Raw genomic sequence first — 15,752 nt, 5'->3', positions numbered from 1 at the left:
TGAAGGTCTTAGCCAGTTGTGTACTGAAACAGGAAAAAGAAATGAAAAATAGAAATTTTCTTCTTGAAGATGATATTAATTCATGCATAGACAATACAGGAAAAAAGTGTTTAGCATTGTTGCTACATATAAAAATTTAGATTCATGTACACCAATGATAAGCTTTTAGTCAATGTAATAGAAGAAAAGATTCCCTTCACAGTAGTATTAATCTATAATATATCTAAGAGTGAGCACAACCAAAGATATATATAACATGGAGAAAATTACAGAACATTATTGTTAGATATAAAAGACATGAATAAATAGAGACATTATGCCATCTTTAACAGTGGGATATCTTGATTTGTTAAGATATCATTTCTCTCTAAATTAATTCATTGCAAATCCAGTCAAAAGCCCAATAAGGTTTTTGTGAAACTTGACAAAATGAATCTAAAATTTCTAAAAAAATTCAAAAGCCCAAGAATAGCCAAGACAATCTTGAAAAGCAAGGTAGGGGCCTTGCCACAGATATTGATACCAAGCCATGGAAATTACAATACTGTGGTTCTGATACAGAGATAGACAAAAAGATCAGTGGAATAGGATAGAAGCCAGAAACAGGGTCACACATATGTAGAAATGTGGAGGCAGCATTCTAAATTAGTAGGAAAAGATGGAATGTTTTATAGTGGTGCTTGATCCTTAATTGAGAATCATATGGAAAATAAAAGTGTATTTCTACCTTCACACCATCCCCCAAAATAAATTCAGGTGAATTAAATTTGAAAAGCAAATCTTAAAAATTTACTCAAAAATAAGAAATAATTGAAAATTTAAAAACAGATACAAAGAAACGAAATTGAGCTATTTGTAGTGAGGTGGATGGACCTAGACACTGTCATACAGAGTGAAGTAAGTCAGAAAGAGAAAAACAAATACCGTATGCTAACACATATATATGGAAACCAAAAAATAAAAAGGTTCTGAAGAACCTACGGGCAGGACAGGAATTAAGACGCAAACGTAGAGAATGGACTTGAGGACATGGTGAGGGGGAAGGGTTAGCTGGGACGAAGTGAGAGAGTGGCATTGACATACATATACTACGAAATGTAAAATAGATAGCTAGTGGGAAGCAGCCGCATAGCACAGGGAGATCAGCTTGGTGCTTTGTGACCACCTAGAGGGGTGGGATAGGGAAGGGTGGGAGGGAGATGCAAGAGGGAAGGGATATGGGGATATATGTATACATATAGCTGATTCACTTTGTTATATAGCAGACACTAACACACTGTTGTAAAGCAATTATACTCCAATAAAGATGTTAAAAAAAACATGTCCATCTTCATGTATAAATCTTAGAAATATAATTCTGAGTGCAAAAGCAAGTTGTAGAAGGATAGGTGTAATAAAGTACTGCTTATATTAAATTTAAAACATGAAATGGTACAGTGTATTGTGTAAAGATGCTAAAATATATTGTAAAGTATAAAAACATACATGGTGCTAATATACACCAAATTGAAGGTAGTGTTTACTTCTGAAGATGGTAGATGAATATGACTGAAGAGGGATGTGTGCAAGATACACCTGTATCTATAATTTTTTTTTAGATAAAAATATTCTAAAGCAACATGTGGCAAAATGTTAACATCAAGTGAATGTCCAATAGTAAAGAAATGGTGGAATAAATTATGGCTTTTACATACTATCAAATATTTTTCAGACATTAAAAAGAGTGAGTTGTAGCTAGGTCACTTTATATGGAGAGATTTCCAAGAGTTATTATTTAGTGAAGAAAAGAAGATGCAGGGAAGTTTGTATAAAGTCATCCCCATTTTATAAAACAATGCATGTATGAGTAGGTGTATATGACATACTTATGTATGACCATATGAACATGAAAAAGATGAGGAAGGGTTCCTCCTAGGCTGTTAACGGGTTGGGAGTGAGGTGATTAGGAAAGGGGAGGAGGGGAGGGGAGGGGAGGGGAATGGGGAGTCAAGCAAACTAGAAAATGGAAGACAATGCACTACTAGCATGGATGATGATTTGATGATTTTGTTTATGTACTTACGTGATCATTTATGTATATACACACACACACACATATGCATATTTTTTAAAAGTGTAGAACCACTTATAGAAACAGTGAGAGTTGACTTAAGGGGAATTTACTATATTTGACTGGAGGCTGTGGTAGAAGAAATGGGCTTATTAGCATAGTGCCAACCAAAGATACCACTTCAAAGAAATCAATGATGTATTCTGTTTCTAGTGGATTTAAACAATTGATGCAATTAAATTGATACTTTTCCATTTTTCTCCCTTTTGTGTTTATTAAAGTAACTGACCTTAATTTTAATGAGTTCTTAATAACAATATATATAAAATACAGTGTGCTAGGGTGATATAAAATACTGGTAGTAAAAGTAATAATATTTTATGAAATGCAGCCTTTTGACCGGGAAACCTTAGCTCTTTGTCTCTTTTTTTTCAACTTGGGAGAGAATAAGGAATGAGTCTTATTTATTTTGGTCAGGTCAAGGCCTAAATACAGATAGTGCAAGATTATGGATAATTAATTTTTTAATTTTGCATTTTTTTCTTTCAGCATGCGGGATGACAGAATTCGAGTAGAAAGGATGGATAACGTGTATTTTGAATACAGCCACGCTTTCCAAGAGGTTACAGAATTTTATGCAAAAGACATAGTTGACGGTAAAGGTAGATATTTTATACATGTTAGCCATGTGTCCTCAAATTTAACTGAGTTGAGATTTGGATAAAGGTGCAAGTTTGACTAAAACTCTAATGGAAACTAGATAGTTATTGATTAATAACTGGAAGTAGAGGGAAGAGTTCACTGTTATTGCACTCATCAGAAGCACAACTGCAGCTGCTTCTTTGTAATTATGACCATTTAGAAACTTGATGTTTTTGGCATATTCATTGGAGTGTAACAAGTTAGTTACAGAAGAACCTTCCTTTTTGCTTCCTTTAAAAGATAGTCCATGATTTTCCTGCAATTTTATAAAATGTAAATCTCCTAATGAAGGCTAGCATTTCCAAAAATTGATGGCCAGAATTAAAATACCAGAACATTAGTGACAGGGTCTTAATATGTTGGATTACCATTGTTTGTCTAATTCACATTTTCTCAGCCAAGTATCTGTTTGATTTGGTCTGTACCCCTCATTCCTGCCAGTCCAGCTTATGCTAAGATCCAATTTTATCCCCTATCACAAGCTGCAGAGCTTTCACTGTTAGACCAGCCTCCCCCAGCTCCCTCTTAGGCATCAATGTCTTGTTGGCATTTCTTTCCCCATCCCTTTTAATCTCATGGTGTCTTGGCCAAATTGAATCAGGCGTCTGAGAGTGTAACCCACTTATAATGGCAGTCCGAGATATCACCAAGGGATCATCATCTTATGTTCAACTAAAGACAAGACTAAGTCAGGAAACTATCATAAGCCACTCTTGGCATCAGATTCACTTAGAAGGATATAGGACAGAAAATCCAGTTTGCCGACAGGACGCTGTTCCTCTTAGTGGGAGGAGTCCTCAGCAGTCTGCAGCAGTCCACAGAGTCATTGGGCGCTTAAAATCCCCTCCCTCCTCTAGTGACTGCTCAGTTGCAAAGAAAGCAGACTTTCATCAGGGGGATGCAGGATCTGCCCTGGCTTAGAAGCCCCATGACCTATAGGAAACCTTATCTCTTGCTGGAATTTCTCCAAAGGACATGCCAAGTTTAAAGAGTCAGTGTACTCAAGGAAGGCCAAAATTCTGGAGTCAGGTATTTATAATTTCCCCTAGTTCAGATGCTGCAGTTTACTGATTTGAGGTCATTTTTACCATATGCAATGCTACCTCATAACACAATGGCACTTCATCTTTGTCAGGTTTCCTGGGGAACAGAGCTAGACAGTTAAAAGGTGAAATTCTCAGTAGAAGGGAAGAGTTTTGTTAACTCATCATTTACACCTTGGTTTTATAAAAAGCTATAGTTGAAAGTAATATATTTTATATTACAGATTTGTAGAGGTTATCTTGTAATTTTTTCTAAAGGTTATAAATACCTACTGCAAAAAAAGTTAAAACATAGTTGTGTGTAAGGAAAAAAGTACAAGTCCTTCCCCTCAAATCCTTAAGAATTTTTTGATGTACAGATCTACACATAAACATACATATTTCTATGTATTTGTTTAATATAACTTGTATTTATTCTTTCAACTAATTTTTATTGAATGCCTATTTGAGGTATTTTACGTACTGTAAGGAATTAAACAGACAAAAATTCCTGCCCTTCTGGAGTTTACAGTCTAATAGGGGGAGGTGTACAATAAAAGAGTGTTTAAAGGTGATGAGGACTATACAGAAAGGCAGGGAAGAGGTGAATTTTTAAGTAGAGCGGTGAGGGAAGGCCACACTGAGAATGTGGCAGTTGAACAAAGATTTGAACGAAGATTAAAGGAGTTAAGGGGGAAAACCACATGGACGTGTGAAGGAACAGTTTCAGGCAGAGACAACAGTAAGTACAACATATCTTAAGTGCTTGGTGTGTTTAAAGAACATCAAGGAGCCTGGGTGCTGGGTAGACCCTTTACGAACTTGTGCTGCTTCTCTCAGTGAGTTGGGAAATGTTGGAGGATTTGTAAGCACAGTAATCCAGTTATGTGACGCACATTTTAAAAAGGATTCCTTTGGCTACTCTGTTAAGAATACCCTATAGGGCACAGGGATAGAGGTGGGAGACCAGATGGAAAGCTAATGGGTAAGTCATTCCCATTAGTAGGTGCATAATAATCTGGATGTACTGAAATTTATTTAAGTAATACCTTATTGATGTTCAATTAGGTTGTGTCTAATTTTTTAAGAGGGAAGAGATATGGGGATATATGTATATGTATAGCTGATTGACTTTGTTATAAAGCAGAAGCTACTAGAAAAGATTTTTCAACTCACTTTCTGGTATACACATCTTTAACAAGCATTTTGGAGTATTTCTGGGTCAAAGGGGATGAGCATTTTACACTTTGAAAATAGTTGCTCTGTTGCTCTCCAAAAAAGGGTCATCCACCGTCAGAAAATGCCCTTCGTACCCTAAGTATTTGTAAACTTCTGTATTTTTCCAAAGGGTAATTTTGGGAGATAACGATCTAAATTATTATTTCAAAAATCATAAACTAAATTTTATTTAACTTAATGTTTGTTTTTAATAAGGAATAATAACTTTAATGAAGGTGTATATTCTGGTTTTTTAGGTTCTCAAAGTTTTTCTGGCATCATTAACTTGGAAAAGCCTGTGATTTGCTCTTTGGCTGCCATAATAAGATATCTGAAAGAATTTAACTTGGAAAAGGTGCTTTCCAAACCCAAGTAAGTGATTTCTCAAAAATAAAAAAAGGGTGGTGGTATATTAAAAAACATTTCTTAAATTGAATTTGGTAAGTACTGTTGAATTGAATTTTGTTAAGTACTAGGAAAGAAGTTTACCTGCTCTGGATAGAATATTCTGGGGCAAGAATGAGCTGTGTGGTATTGTTGCTGAAGAATATTAAAAATATTAATTGACATAAATTAAAAGAAAGCTTAAGAATTCTGTCAATTTGTATTCATGATAGGTATTGAATGTATTATGGCGTTGACCACAACACCATAATATAAAACTGTGCTTTATACTAATGCACAGTTAATTGAGAAGTAGTATTAAGAAGTGGTATTGAAAAGTGTTCATAAAACTTCATCACCTTTCTTATTCTTGGTTTCAATTCTTATTTCACAGACCATAAAGTTGAAGATAAAGAGGACAGCTACTAACATAGACAGCTTTTTTTTAAATTTTTTTAACTTTTTTTACTTTTGGCTGCACTGGGTATTTGTTGCTGCACTCGGGCTTTCTCTAGTTGTGGCGAGCGGGGGCTACTCTTCGTTGCAGTGCGCGGGCTTGTTGCGGAGCACGGACTCTAGACGCACAGGCTTCAGTGGTTGTGGTGCATGGGTTCAGTAGCTGTGGCTCGCGAGCTGTAGAGTGCAGGCTCAGTAGTTGTGGCGCACGGGCTTAGTAGCTCCGCGGCATGTGGGATTTCCCGGACCAGGGCTCGAACCCGTGTACCCTGCATTGGCAGGCGGATTCTTAACCACTACGCCACCAGGGAAGCCACTTACAGACAGCTTTTTAAAAGAGTGATTAACTTTGTAGAGTTGAGAGATTTAAAAGCTGGCAATTGACATTCTAGGAAAATGCTAGTTTAAAAGCCAGTGGAATAAAAAAAGGGTAGCAGAATAATTTTCTTGCCTTTCCATATTCTACCTTCACTAGCCCCTTATCTTTGGCTCTGTGAAGAATTACCCTATATCATATAGATCCTGGATAAGTAAGCTACTTCCTCTTCTGCAGAGGTGGGGTGGACAGATAGGAGCTATCTCAGTAAAATGTCATTTAGTACCAAGATTGGGAAATCCTTGTCTCTGTCTATTTTAATCCCACCCTGAAAGCAATACACTTCCAAGACTTCTACCCAATGTCCTAAGTATTTTGAGATATTTCTTCTCTCTTTAGTCGGAGAGCAAACTATTCTAAGCCCTATGTGAACCCTTGTTCGTCCTACTGTTTCTTGTGGCTCTTTCCCTGATCTCATGTGAGGTCCTCCGCATATTTAAGGATCAGTGCTTGGCCAAAGACTTTGATGGGACCCTTCTGCATCTCTCTGTATGCAGCTCTGTCATCTCTGACATTCTGTCTCACAACTTCTACTTTCCTTGGTCTGTCCAAAGAGTTAGTCATAGTGTTTACCTCTTTTGTTTTTCTTCTCTCAGGGATCACAGTTCTATGCTGCCTGATGTCCAACTGCCCGAAAACAGTTTTAAATGTATATATATATGTATATATATATATACACACACACACATATATATAGTGTGTATGTATATATATATTTGTATAATTTTCTAGTTGTGGTTAAAGGACAGTACTCATGCATTTAATCTTTTACGAATGAAAGCAGAAGTGAGGTGCCATGATTGAACACCATAAAAAAACAACAGAAGAGGGAGATGTGTAAAGTAACATCAGCTATCCTAAAAAATGTCTGTGTTCTGAAACTTCTGGAAAACTAATTTTCACTTAAAAATTAGCAATGGGAAAAGAACCAAATTGGAATCCCATATAAAATTATAATAAAAAAGAACAAGGAGCAGGATAATGTCCTTACAGAAAGTGAACGCATGCCAGAAAGACATGCCCACAAATTATTATTGTTGTCTGAAATATTAATGAAGTATTTTCCCATGTTACTTGGAAGATTTCTCTGGAAGTTCACACAGGATGAATGCTAGCCAGGCATTGCTTATTAGGTTTATTTCAAAGCACATAAAATTTGGTTTTTTCCAAAAGGATAAATAATTTAGAATTGCTTGATCAGTGATCATATACTGTCGAATTCCTAAGGATGCTGGCAGATATAACCCTGACTTCAAAAGTATATATATAATTCCTAACTATAACCTACTACTTCAAAATGAGCTAAAAGGAAATGATGCTAAATGTGAAAGGACAAATGAGAATAGATGAGAAATAGGAAAGATTTGAAATGAGGTGATAGGATTTGAGAATGAACTATATATTAAAGAAAAAGATCAATTTAGGAATAAAGAGTAAACTAGAAGGAATACAAAAGTAAATAAATACAACAGAGATACTTTTAAGAGAAACAGAATTTGAAAAGAGAGATGCAAGAAAAGATTAACATGGCAAACCTGATGAGACAACTATCCTTAGGAAACCCTACATGCAAGCTTGACCCTTGACCGGCATCTGAGACCTTGCCTTTGGGGAGGGTTTCCAGCATTCTCTGGTAAGAATGGCTCACTGTGCCTAAACAGTTTCTGCAGACAGTATGGTTTATGATGAACACCTACTTGTTTTCTGGGAGCTGGAATTTTGGTACACGGTGGGGAAGAGGTGCCTATGTGAATGCAGCCCCCAGTGAAAACCCTGGGTGCTGAGTCTCCAGTGAGCTTCTCTGGTGGGTATTTCACAGATGTTGCCACAACTCACTGCTGGGGAAATTAAGTACATCTTGTGTGACTTTACCAGGAGAGGACTCTTGGAAGCTTGCCCTTGGTTTCCTCTGGACTTTGCCTTATGTACCTTTTCCCTTTTCTGATTTTGCTTTGTATCCTTTCACAGTAATAAATCATAGCTGTGAGTATGACTGTATGCTGAGTCCTGTGTAATCTCCTAGTGAATCGTTGGGGATCTGTTATACACCCTTCTTCTTATTTTCTTCTTTCATATGCATACTGGCAGCATTTAGGAATGCAAAGATATTTGTTTTAATTGCAAATAAATTAGAAGTGAATCTACAATAAAACTGAATTTGTCATATGATACAATTTATAATTCATAAATTAACCATCAAAAGGTTAGACAAATGGTGAATGTATGAACTCTGAAAACTACATAGAGAACTATTCTCCAGTATAAATTTCATATGTAATGTGGTAGGGTGTCTTTTTTTTCTTTTTGGTCTGTTTTCATTTTCAAATAATATTAATAGTATTTAAATAGAATCTTTGTAAGGGGTTGATCTTTCACATAAGGTCTACACCTTTGCTGCCTTTGTCTAAATCAGAAAGATTGGTTTTTATTTTTTGTTTTTGTTTTTTTTAAGTAGTATAGGAATGATGTAGAATCTTAAATTTCTTTGGCAATTTTCAGCAAGAACATTTTTCTCCCATTATAAAACTTGAGGGGATAAAAAGCATCCTTTGTATTATTGTTGTCTGAAATATTAATGAAGTATTTTCCCATGTTACTTGGAAGATTTCTCTGGAAGTTCACACAGGATGAATGCTAGCCAGGCATTGTTTATAAGGTTTATTTCAAAGCACATAAAATTTGGTTTTTTCCAACAGGATAAATAATTTAGAATTGCTTGATCAGTGATCATATACTGTCGAATTCCTAAGGATGCTGGCAGATGTAACCCTGACTTCAAAAGTATATATATAATTCCTAATGGAAATAGACACTGACAGAAGGAAATTCCTTTTGTATTTGTAAGGAAGAGTCAGAACTCCAGAGTACATTATCATCCAAGCATATGGGAAACCTGAAGCATAGTTAGTTCTTACAGTTGCTTGGTAATTATCATTCCATAGGAATCAATCTAACTTAATATTGCCCAGTGGTTGATCTCTTTTATTAAGATCAGTGCAGATGTCACTGCTGCTGAATTGTGGGTTCTTGATGCCAACTAAGCATCCTTCGAGAGTCTGTCTTATTAAGGTACTCAAGTGTTCATTCATCACCTCTAGGGTGTAGGTTAAACCTGTCAAGAACAGGGGAGGTAAATGACTTTTCTTTAAACACATAGGAACTGGTTAGATAGCAACTCAGAGTCCAGGCTAGCAATACTTCCAACTTGTATCTTTGACCATGAAGGTGTGTGAACATCTGTCAGCTGTACAGCAAATCACTGCCTAATTGTTTCTTCCTGAAAATAATGTTTTACATTTTATTACTGTCTCAGGATGTTTCACATACATTTCTGGGCTTTATGACTCAAAGGAAACCAAACAAACCCAAACTGGCCTCCCCACAGAAAGATGGCAGACCTTTGCTGAGCATATACTTTCTGCTAGGCTCTGCAGGTGCTGCAAAATGTATAAGACACAAAGAACCCATGCCTCCAAGGAGCTTAGATCTATTAATGAGGATAGCAGAAGAAGATAAATTACTGTAATGCAAGGCAAATCAAGTTAACAGTTATAAGAAGGAGAGAATGGCCTACACACACCTACTATCAGTGTTGGAGTTGCTTCCCTCTAAAAATCATTAACAAGTCATCCTTTGGAAGCTAGGTCAAACCTGTTGCAGGTAAATTACACTGCCAGGGGACAGTGTTCAGTTACTAGGCAACATTCCTAATATGCAGTAAGTTATTTCTTTTTCAGGGCTCTGGAACCTTAGTTGTGGGAGTCATCTAGAAGTGGAGGCATCTCTCAATGAGCACTGGCTCCTTGGGCTCTGATTTTAGGCTCTAGATTCCTGGATGAAAGCTTGCTTCCATAACTGGCTTAGGAAACTGGATTTTATTTACATCTTATTATGGCCATGATGAGTGGGGTTAGTTTTATGATGCAAACACTCATGCTTTCCTTCCAAATAGTTCAGTGACTTGCCGTTATTTTTCTTGCTTTGAAAAATGAGCCATCAAATCTGTAAGTGCTGTGGACAGAAATGTCAAAGGACTGGCTTATAAAGGAGATTAATTACTGGGTTAGTAATGCATTGATTAATACACTTTTTAACATGACAGGCTAATAAGGACAAAATTTGAATTGTGCATACATTTATTAATCACATTGAACTCAATAGTCAAGTTTATTTGAAATTTATTGAATTTTTAATCTAGTTTGGGATAGTTATAGGGACATATGGAGAATGTGAATTCTTTGAACTTAAGGAAGTAATTTCTACTTTTTCAGTTTTATACTCTACTAAAACATTAGCCACATTAATTTGTGGTCTTAATTATAGAGTAAATAACATTTGCACATACCAGAATGTTGATTTAAAGCTTTTAAAGTGTTTATCAGGATGATCTCATGCTAAAGAATAAGGAGGACGTTTTTAAGTATACTGACATATTTTTCTAGCAAATTGCATAGCTTTTCCTGAAGAGACCACCACTTGCTCTGCCAATGATAAAAGACTATGTTTGGTTCTATTACTGGAAATATAAAAAAATTTAAAAATTGTTGGTACCATTACTTCCGTTCCTTGTTCTTGGTTTTGGTGTGACAACAGCTGTCCTTTCACATCAGTTTACCTAACAGCGCCCAGTGTCGATAGAAGATACTCTCATAATAATGAATATTCTTTTTGGCTTTTTTTGGTTCGATTTCCTATCGCAGGAAATCATGTTACTTGAGTATTTCTAATGCCTAAATTAGTTTTTCTCTTTCTTTATGCACTTGCATCATGGCTCATATTTCATTCTTTTACAGGAATTTTAAACAGTTGTCAGGCGAAATGGAATTTATGACAATTAATGGAACAACATTAAGGAACCTGGAAATCCTTCAGAATCAGGTCAGGTAAACATAAGGCCTATTAGATTCAAAATGGTTTTGAAAAAAAATGTGGGATAAGGTAGCAGTCTGTTCTTAGGTATGCAGGTGAAAACAGTGTTGTCTTCAGCTGGCAGCTCTGCCTGACATCTACTGGTAACTGCAGTGCTCACTTTTTCTGAGGACCAAATACATGAAATACTTACTTGGGGGTTACGTTGGGAGCTATAGAGCTGTGCTTTTTAATGATTGAAGCAACATGTCCATCCTGATAATTTCTTTATCAAATATTTCTTTGGAAAGGCATCATCTTTGGAAATTAATGTAAAGTGGATTTTTTTGGTCTGCTTGGTTATGTTTTTTCTACATACTTTTAACTGACTGTTGAAATGTCTGCAGTCTTACTTCATTATCCAGCATATAAAGCAAGTTTCTCTGATACTCAGTTTGACTGTAAGATGCATAATATTTCACTTCGCAAACTTCCATCATTGTTTACTTGTCCTTTATTGATGAATGAGAAGGGTGATGAAGACATTAAAATTATTGCTTTCATGTATTAAACTATCACTTGGAAATGTGAGATATTATATTGTAAAACTAATGTTATTATAACATAAAGTCACAGAAAGAAAAAGCAGTTCCAAGTCATTTGAGTAAGTAGTGGAAAAGCTGAACCATCTGCTGTGAATCACTAGAACTGCTGTGAATTAAAGTAAATGCTGAATGTATTCTCCTGACTCCTGGATTTGTTTATTGCTGTCTAGTTTCTCTCACTTGGTTTCTCCCTCTGCCAGGCTGTCCTTGTATACTGGAGTCAGCCTTCCTTTTATGCAATAACATTTTTATCATGTCATTCTGTCATCCGGAAGTTGAGTATATTTCCCGCAAGTCTTTCTCATCAACTCTGTAAACATCCCCGAGGTAGCAGACAAAAGGGCATTTCTGGGGTGAAGAAGAGCCCACAGTCAAAGCCTGCAGACACAGCCCTGGTATTCCAAGATTTCTTTACTTCTGCCACATCCTCCCTGTTCACATCCTTTACAGTGGAGTCAGTTCTGAAATCAAATTCCTAAGGCAAACATCATCCGTCACCAGAATACCCTCTAAAATCCCTTTCTTTATCAGGACTTGGGCCCTTGTAGAAATAGAAGCTGAGAATTAGCATCTTCTGCTTGTCTTTGTGCTTCGGCTTTGTCCTCCTTTACCATAGAGCAATGGAAAGGGGTCATGAGGAGGGAGCTGGTTGCCAGGGAGAGCAGAGGTGTAACAGGACTCAGGTCTCCCCCAGCTCTCCCTCTCTTGTCTGAGCCTGCTTCTCCAATGATGCCAGGTAATTAGAGAATGATTCCCCTCCACCGTACTCTTCCTGGGACCCTTTACTGTGGTCCAGGCAGTCGGGCTCTTGTCTCAGGAAGGGATGGTGCAGTCACTGATGTGGGTTCTCCTCATAGGTCTGCTCTGCCTGCCCAGCTCCTCAGGGAGCCTTCCATGACCACTGTAGTTTCTGTGTGTGCTCTGCTTTAAACTCCTAAGGCCTGGAGAGGTTATAGCACACTTTTTATAGTTGATTTCTGCCAGGTGGCATTGTGTCCTCATTAGGAGTCTTTTCTCCCACACTTGGATGTAAGTGCCCTGAGGGAGGGACCATGTCTTAATATACCTTTGCCAGTTATTCTATTGAGCACACAGGACGTATTCTGTAAGTACCTGCTCGTTGATTTGAAGGAAAAGGAAAGAGTAAAAAAAAAAAAAAACCAAAATCAGGTGAAAACAACTTTATGTTCCAAATAGAACTTAAACCTATTATTAGACATTTTGTACTACAGTGAAACCTTGGTAAAATTTAATACCATCTCTAGTTAATTGTAAATTTTTTTTAATGGCTTAACTTTAAAGTGGCAAAGCATAGATAAATTTTTGCTAAGGATTAATAAAACAGACTAAAATCAAACCCTTCAGGGGTACAGTCCTAGAGTGCAGTATAGGTTCACTTCTCTGCTTAAACTTGTTCAGTGTTGTCATGAGAGTATCTGGCTTTAGAATGGCAACCCTTAGGTAGTGGGAGATACTGAACCGCCAGAGGAAAATGAAATTATCTTCACTGTGCTTTCCAAGGCAGGAAAGGATGCAGTTATATTTTTGAGATGTTTAGGGCAAACATTTCAAAAGAGACTTCTCAATAATTTATTGTTAGTTAACTAAAATCTATACATAGACTATATCTTTCTTGTGTAAAATATAAGTACTTTGTGTGTGTATATAAGGATGTGTGTATGTATACATTCATTCATCTGACATTAAATGAACACCTGTTTTGAGCTCTGTTTTATGCTAGGGCGTATCATTTAAAATTGGGGTCTATGGAATAATGAGGATGCATGAACAACTAGCGGTTTTGGTACAAATACAATCATCTAGTTAATAAACCTTGTTTTCTGGTGTTTTTTAGACTGATATGAAAACCAAAGGAAGTTTATTTTGGGTTTTAGACCATACTAAAACTTCATTTGGGAGACGGAAGTTAAAGAAGTGGGTGACCCAGCCACTCCTTAAACTAAGGTAAAAGGAATTGTCTTTTGTGTGTTTAATCTGAACACTGTTTTCAGTTGGGGAAGCTTTTATTTTGTATCTGGCAATAGACTATTATCGGGAAGATTTTTTTCCTTGTCCCTAACAACGAGGCTCCTTTCCGTTGGAAGACATGGGGTCTGCCCGGAGAAAGTGAGTTAACCAGTTAGTTGGGGTCATCAGTAGCATAAGGGTGTAGGGAGAGAGAGGCTGGGGCGATGGGGCACTGCCTTTTGTTGAGGGCTTTGAAGGCTGGGCTGAGGAGCTGGTAGCCAGAGGAGGTTAATCCAGTGATTCTGCACATGGGAGTGATAGGATCAGAGCTGGCTTGTGTGTGGGAGCAGACAAAGTGGTCACGGGTGGGGAACAAGTTAGCAAGTTCACGGAGAGGTTCTGAGGACCTGAGCTAAAGAAGTAACAGTAGGAATCTGAAAGAGGGCTTAGATGTGAGATGTTTAAGAAGGTAGGATGAGTAAACTAGGTGTGCTTTCAGGGAAGGTAGGTGAGTCTGGTGCCTAAAACACAGTGGTTTCCAAGCTTGTCTGCACGTTGGAATCACCTGGGTAGCTTTGAAATACTTAACGCCTGTATCCAGCCCCCAGATATTGTGATTTCAGTGGCCTCCAGTGTGGCCTGGGAGTTGGAATTTTTAAAAGCTCCCAGATGATTCTGACATGCAGATAGATTTGGGAGCTGTGACCTATGCCTGTCACATAGTAGGAGTCCAAATAATGTTGACTGACGGACTGAATGAATGAATGCTATTATTTATTGTGCTTTTACTATGTACCAGTATTTAATATTCAGAATCAGCCTCTGAGGGCGGGTCCTTGAGATGAGTAAACAGATTCAGAGAGCTTCAGTAACTTGCTTGATGTTTCACAGCTGGTAGAGCCTAGATTTAAAATCAGCATTGAATCCATCTTGAACAGCTTCCCATATGGACGGACCAGAGAGAGTGTAGTGCTGGTGCTGTTAGTGGGCTCTGTCAACTGAGTCAGTCCCACTAAGGCTGCAGCTCACCACCCCCTAGCCAGCCCACCGTGTTCTCACCTTTGCAGTGGTACAGTACCTCCTCACAGGGCTGCGGTAAGGAATAGAATGAGGCAGTAATCTTCACTGCCAGTTTTGGGCTCTTTATCATATAGCAAGCACTATGCTAGGGGCTTTACGTGCATCGTCTCTTCAACTGCACAGCAGCCTCACTGATGGCTGCATCTTATGCTGTGCTTAGTAAATAGCCATCTTTGGCAAAGGATAGCAGATGCTGTTACTGTTAGTCCTAAGCTTTAAGGTACTGTTCTGATGATGATTGGTTACTAAATCACTTCAGCTTTTAGTGGGTCATTACGGTTTCTTTTCTTGACCATAAAGACCTTCGGACAGGGGTAACTGACTAGGTAAAGAAGGAATTCTGAAAATGGAAGTATCTACTTTGGTTCAGTATTCAGACAAGATAAAGATACCTCATGGAGCAAAAGCAGACAAGATGGCTTTCTGTAGATAGTGTGCAGACAGCAATATAAGGGGTGTTGCCTTCTGGCTGATAGAAAGGCATCTAAAGCATCCACATTATTATTTTTATTTTATTTGGTTGGTTGAAATATTCAACAGAAACAGACTTGCTAGCAGACTTTTACATGCAAATTAAATTTTTTATTTCTGTTGTTAAATTTGTTTTGTATAAACAGGATTAATTTGAGATAAATTCAGTAGATCATGTTGTATGCTCTTTGGGGGTTGATCATGTACTCTTTGGGACCCTCCTTTCCCAAAAAGGCTGAGAGAAGGTACTCCATGCATTGAACTCCAGTGCTTTCAAGTATGAACTTTAGACCAGCCTAAAACATATATAGCTGAAAACAGGCACACAAAACTTCTTCCTTTGCCATTTTTATTTTAAGTCATAGTTTAAAAACTTTAAGCTTCCTAATCCATTAAAATTGAATTCAGGGACTTCCCTGGTGGTCCAGTGGTTAAGAATCTTCCTGCCAGTGCAGGGGATGAGGGTTCGATCCCTGGTCAGGGAACTGAGATCCCACATGCCATGGGGCTGAACTCGTGTGCCATAATTAGAGAGCCTGCATGCCACAACTACAAAGCCCATGCCCCACAAC

At 37.5% G+C, this 15,752-nt stretch overlaps 1 protein-coding gene across 2 annotated transcripts in view; it reads left to right on the top strand.

Moving 5' to 3' along the window:
- Positions 1 to 15,752, top strand: part of MSH3 (mutS homolog 3) — a 183,893-nt gene that overhangs the window by 55,605 nt on the left and 112,536 nt on the right. Inside the window, exons 9-12 of one of the 2 annotated variants that reach the window (XM_027100714.1) lie at positions 2,600 to 2,706; positions 5,250 to 5,364; positions 11,002 to 11,086; positions 13,517 to 13,626. In XM_027100714.1, coding sequence (XP_026956515.1) covers positions 2,600 to 2,706; positions 5,250 to 5,364; positions 11,002 to 11,086; positions 13,517 to 13,626 — 417 coding nt within the window. Of the gene's footprint in view, positions 1 to 2,599; positions 2,713 to 5,249; positions 5,365 to 11,001; positions 11,087 to 13,516; positions 13,627 to 15,752 lie in introns of both variants that reach the window. The other variant, XM_027100715.1, reaches the window with a different exon arrangement.

Source organism: Aethalodelphis obliquidens, unplaced genomic scaffold (assembly GCF_003676395.1).
Source record: "Aethalodelphis obliquidens isolate GAN/ISIS:26980383/991018 unplaced genomic scaffold, ASM367639v1 scaffold4, whole genome shotgun sequence".
In the NCBI taxonomy this organism is placed as follows: domain Eukaryota; kingdom Metazoa; phylum Chordata; class Mammalia; order Artiodactyla; family Delphinidae; genus Aethalodelphis; species Aethalodelphis obliquidens.
Note: the sequence above shows the minus strand (reverse complement) of the source record. Positions and strands in the feature narration are given on the sequence as shown.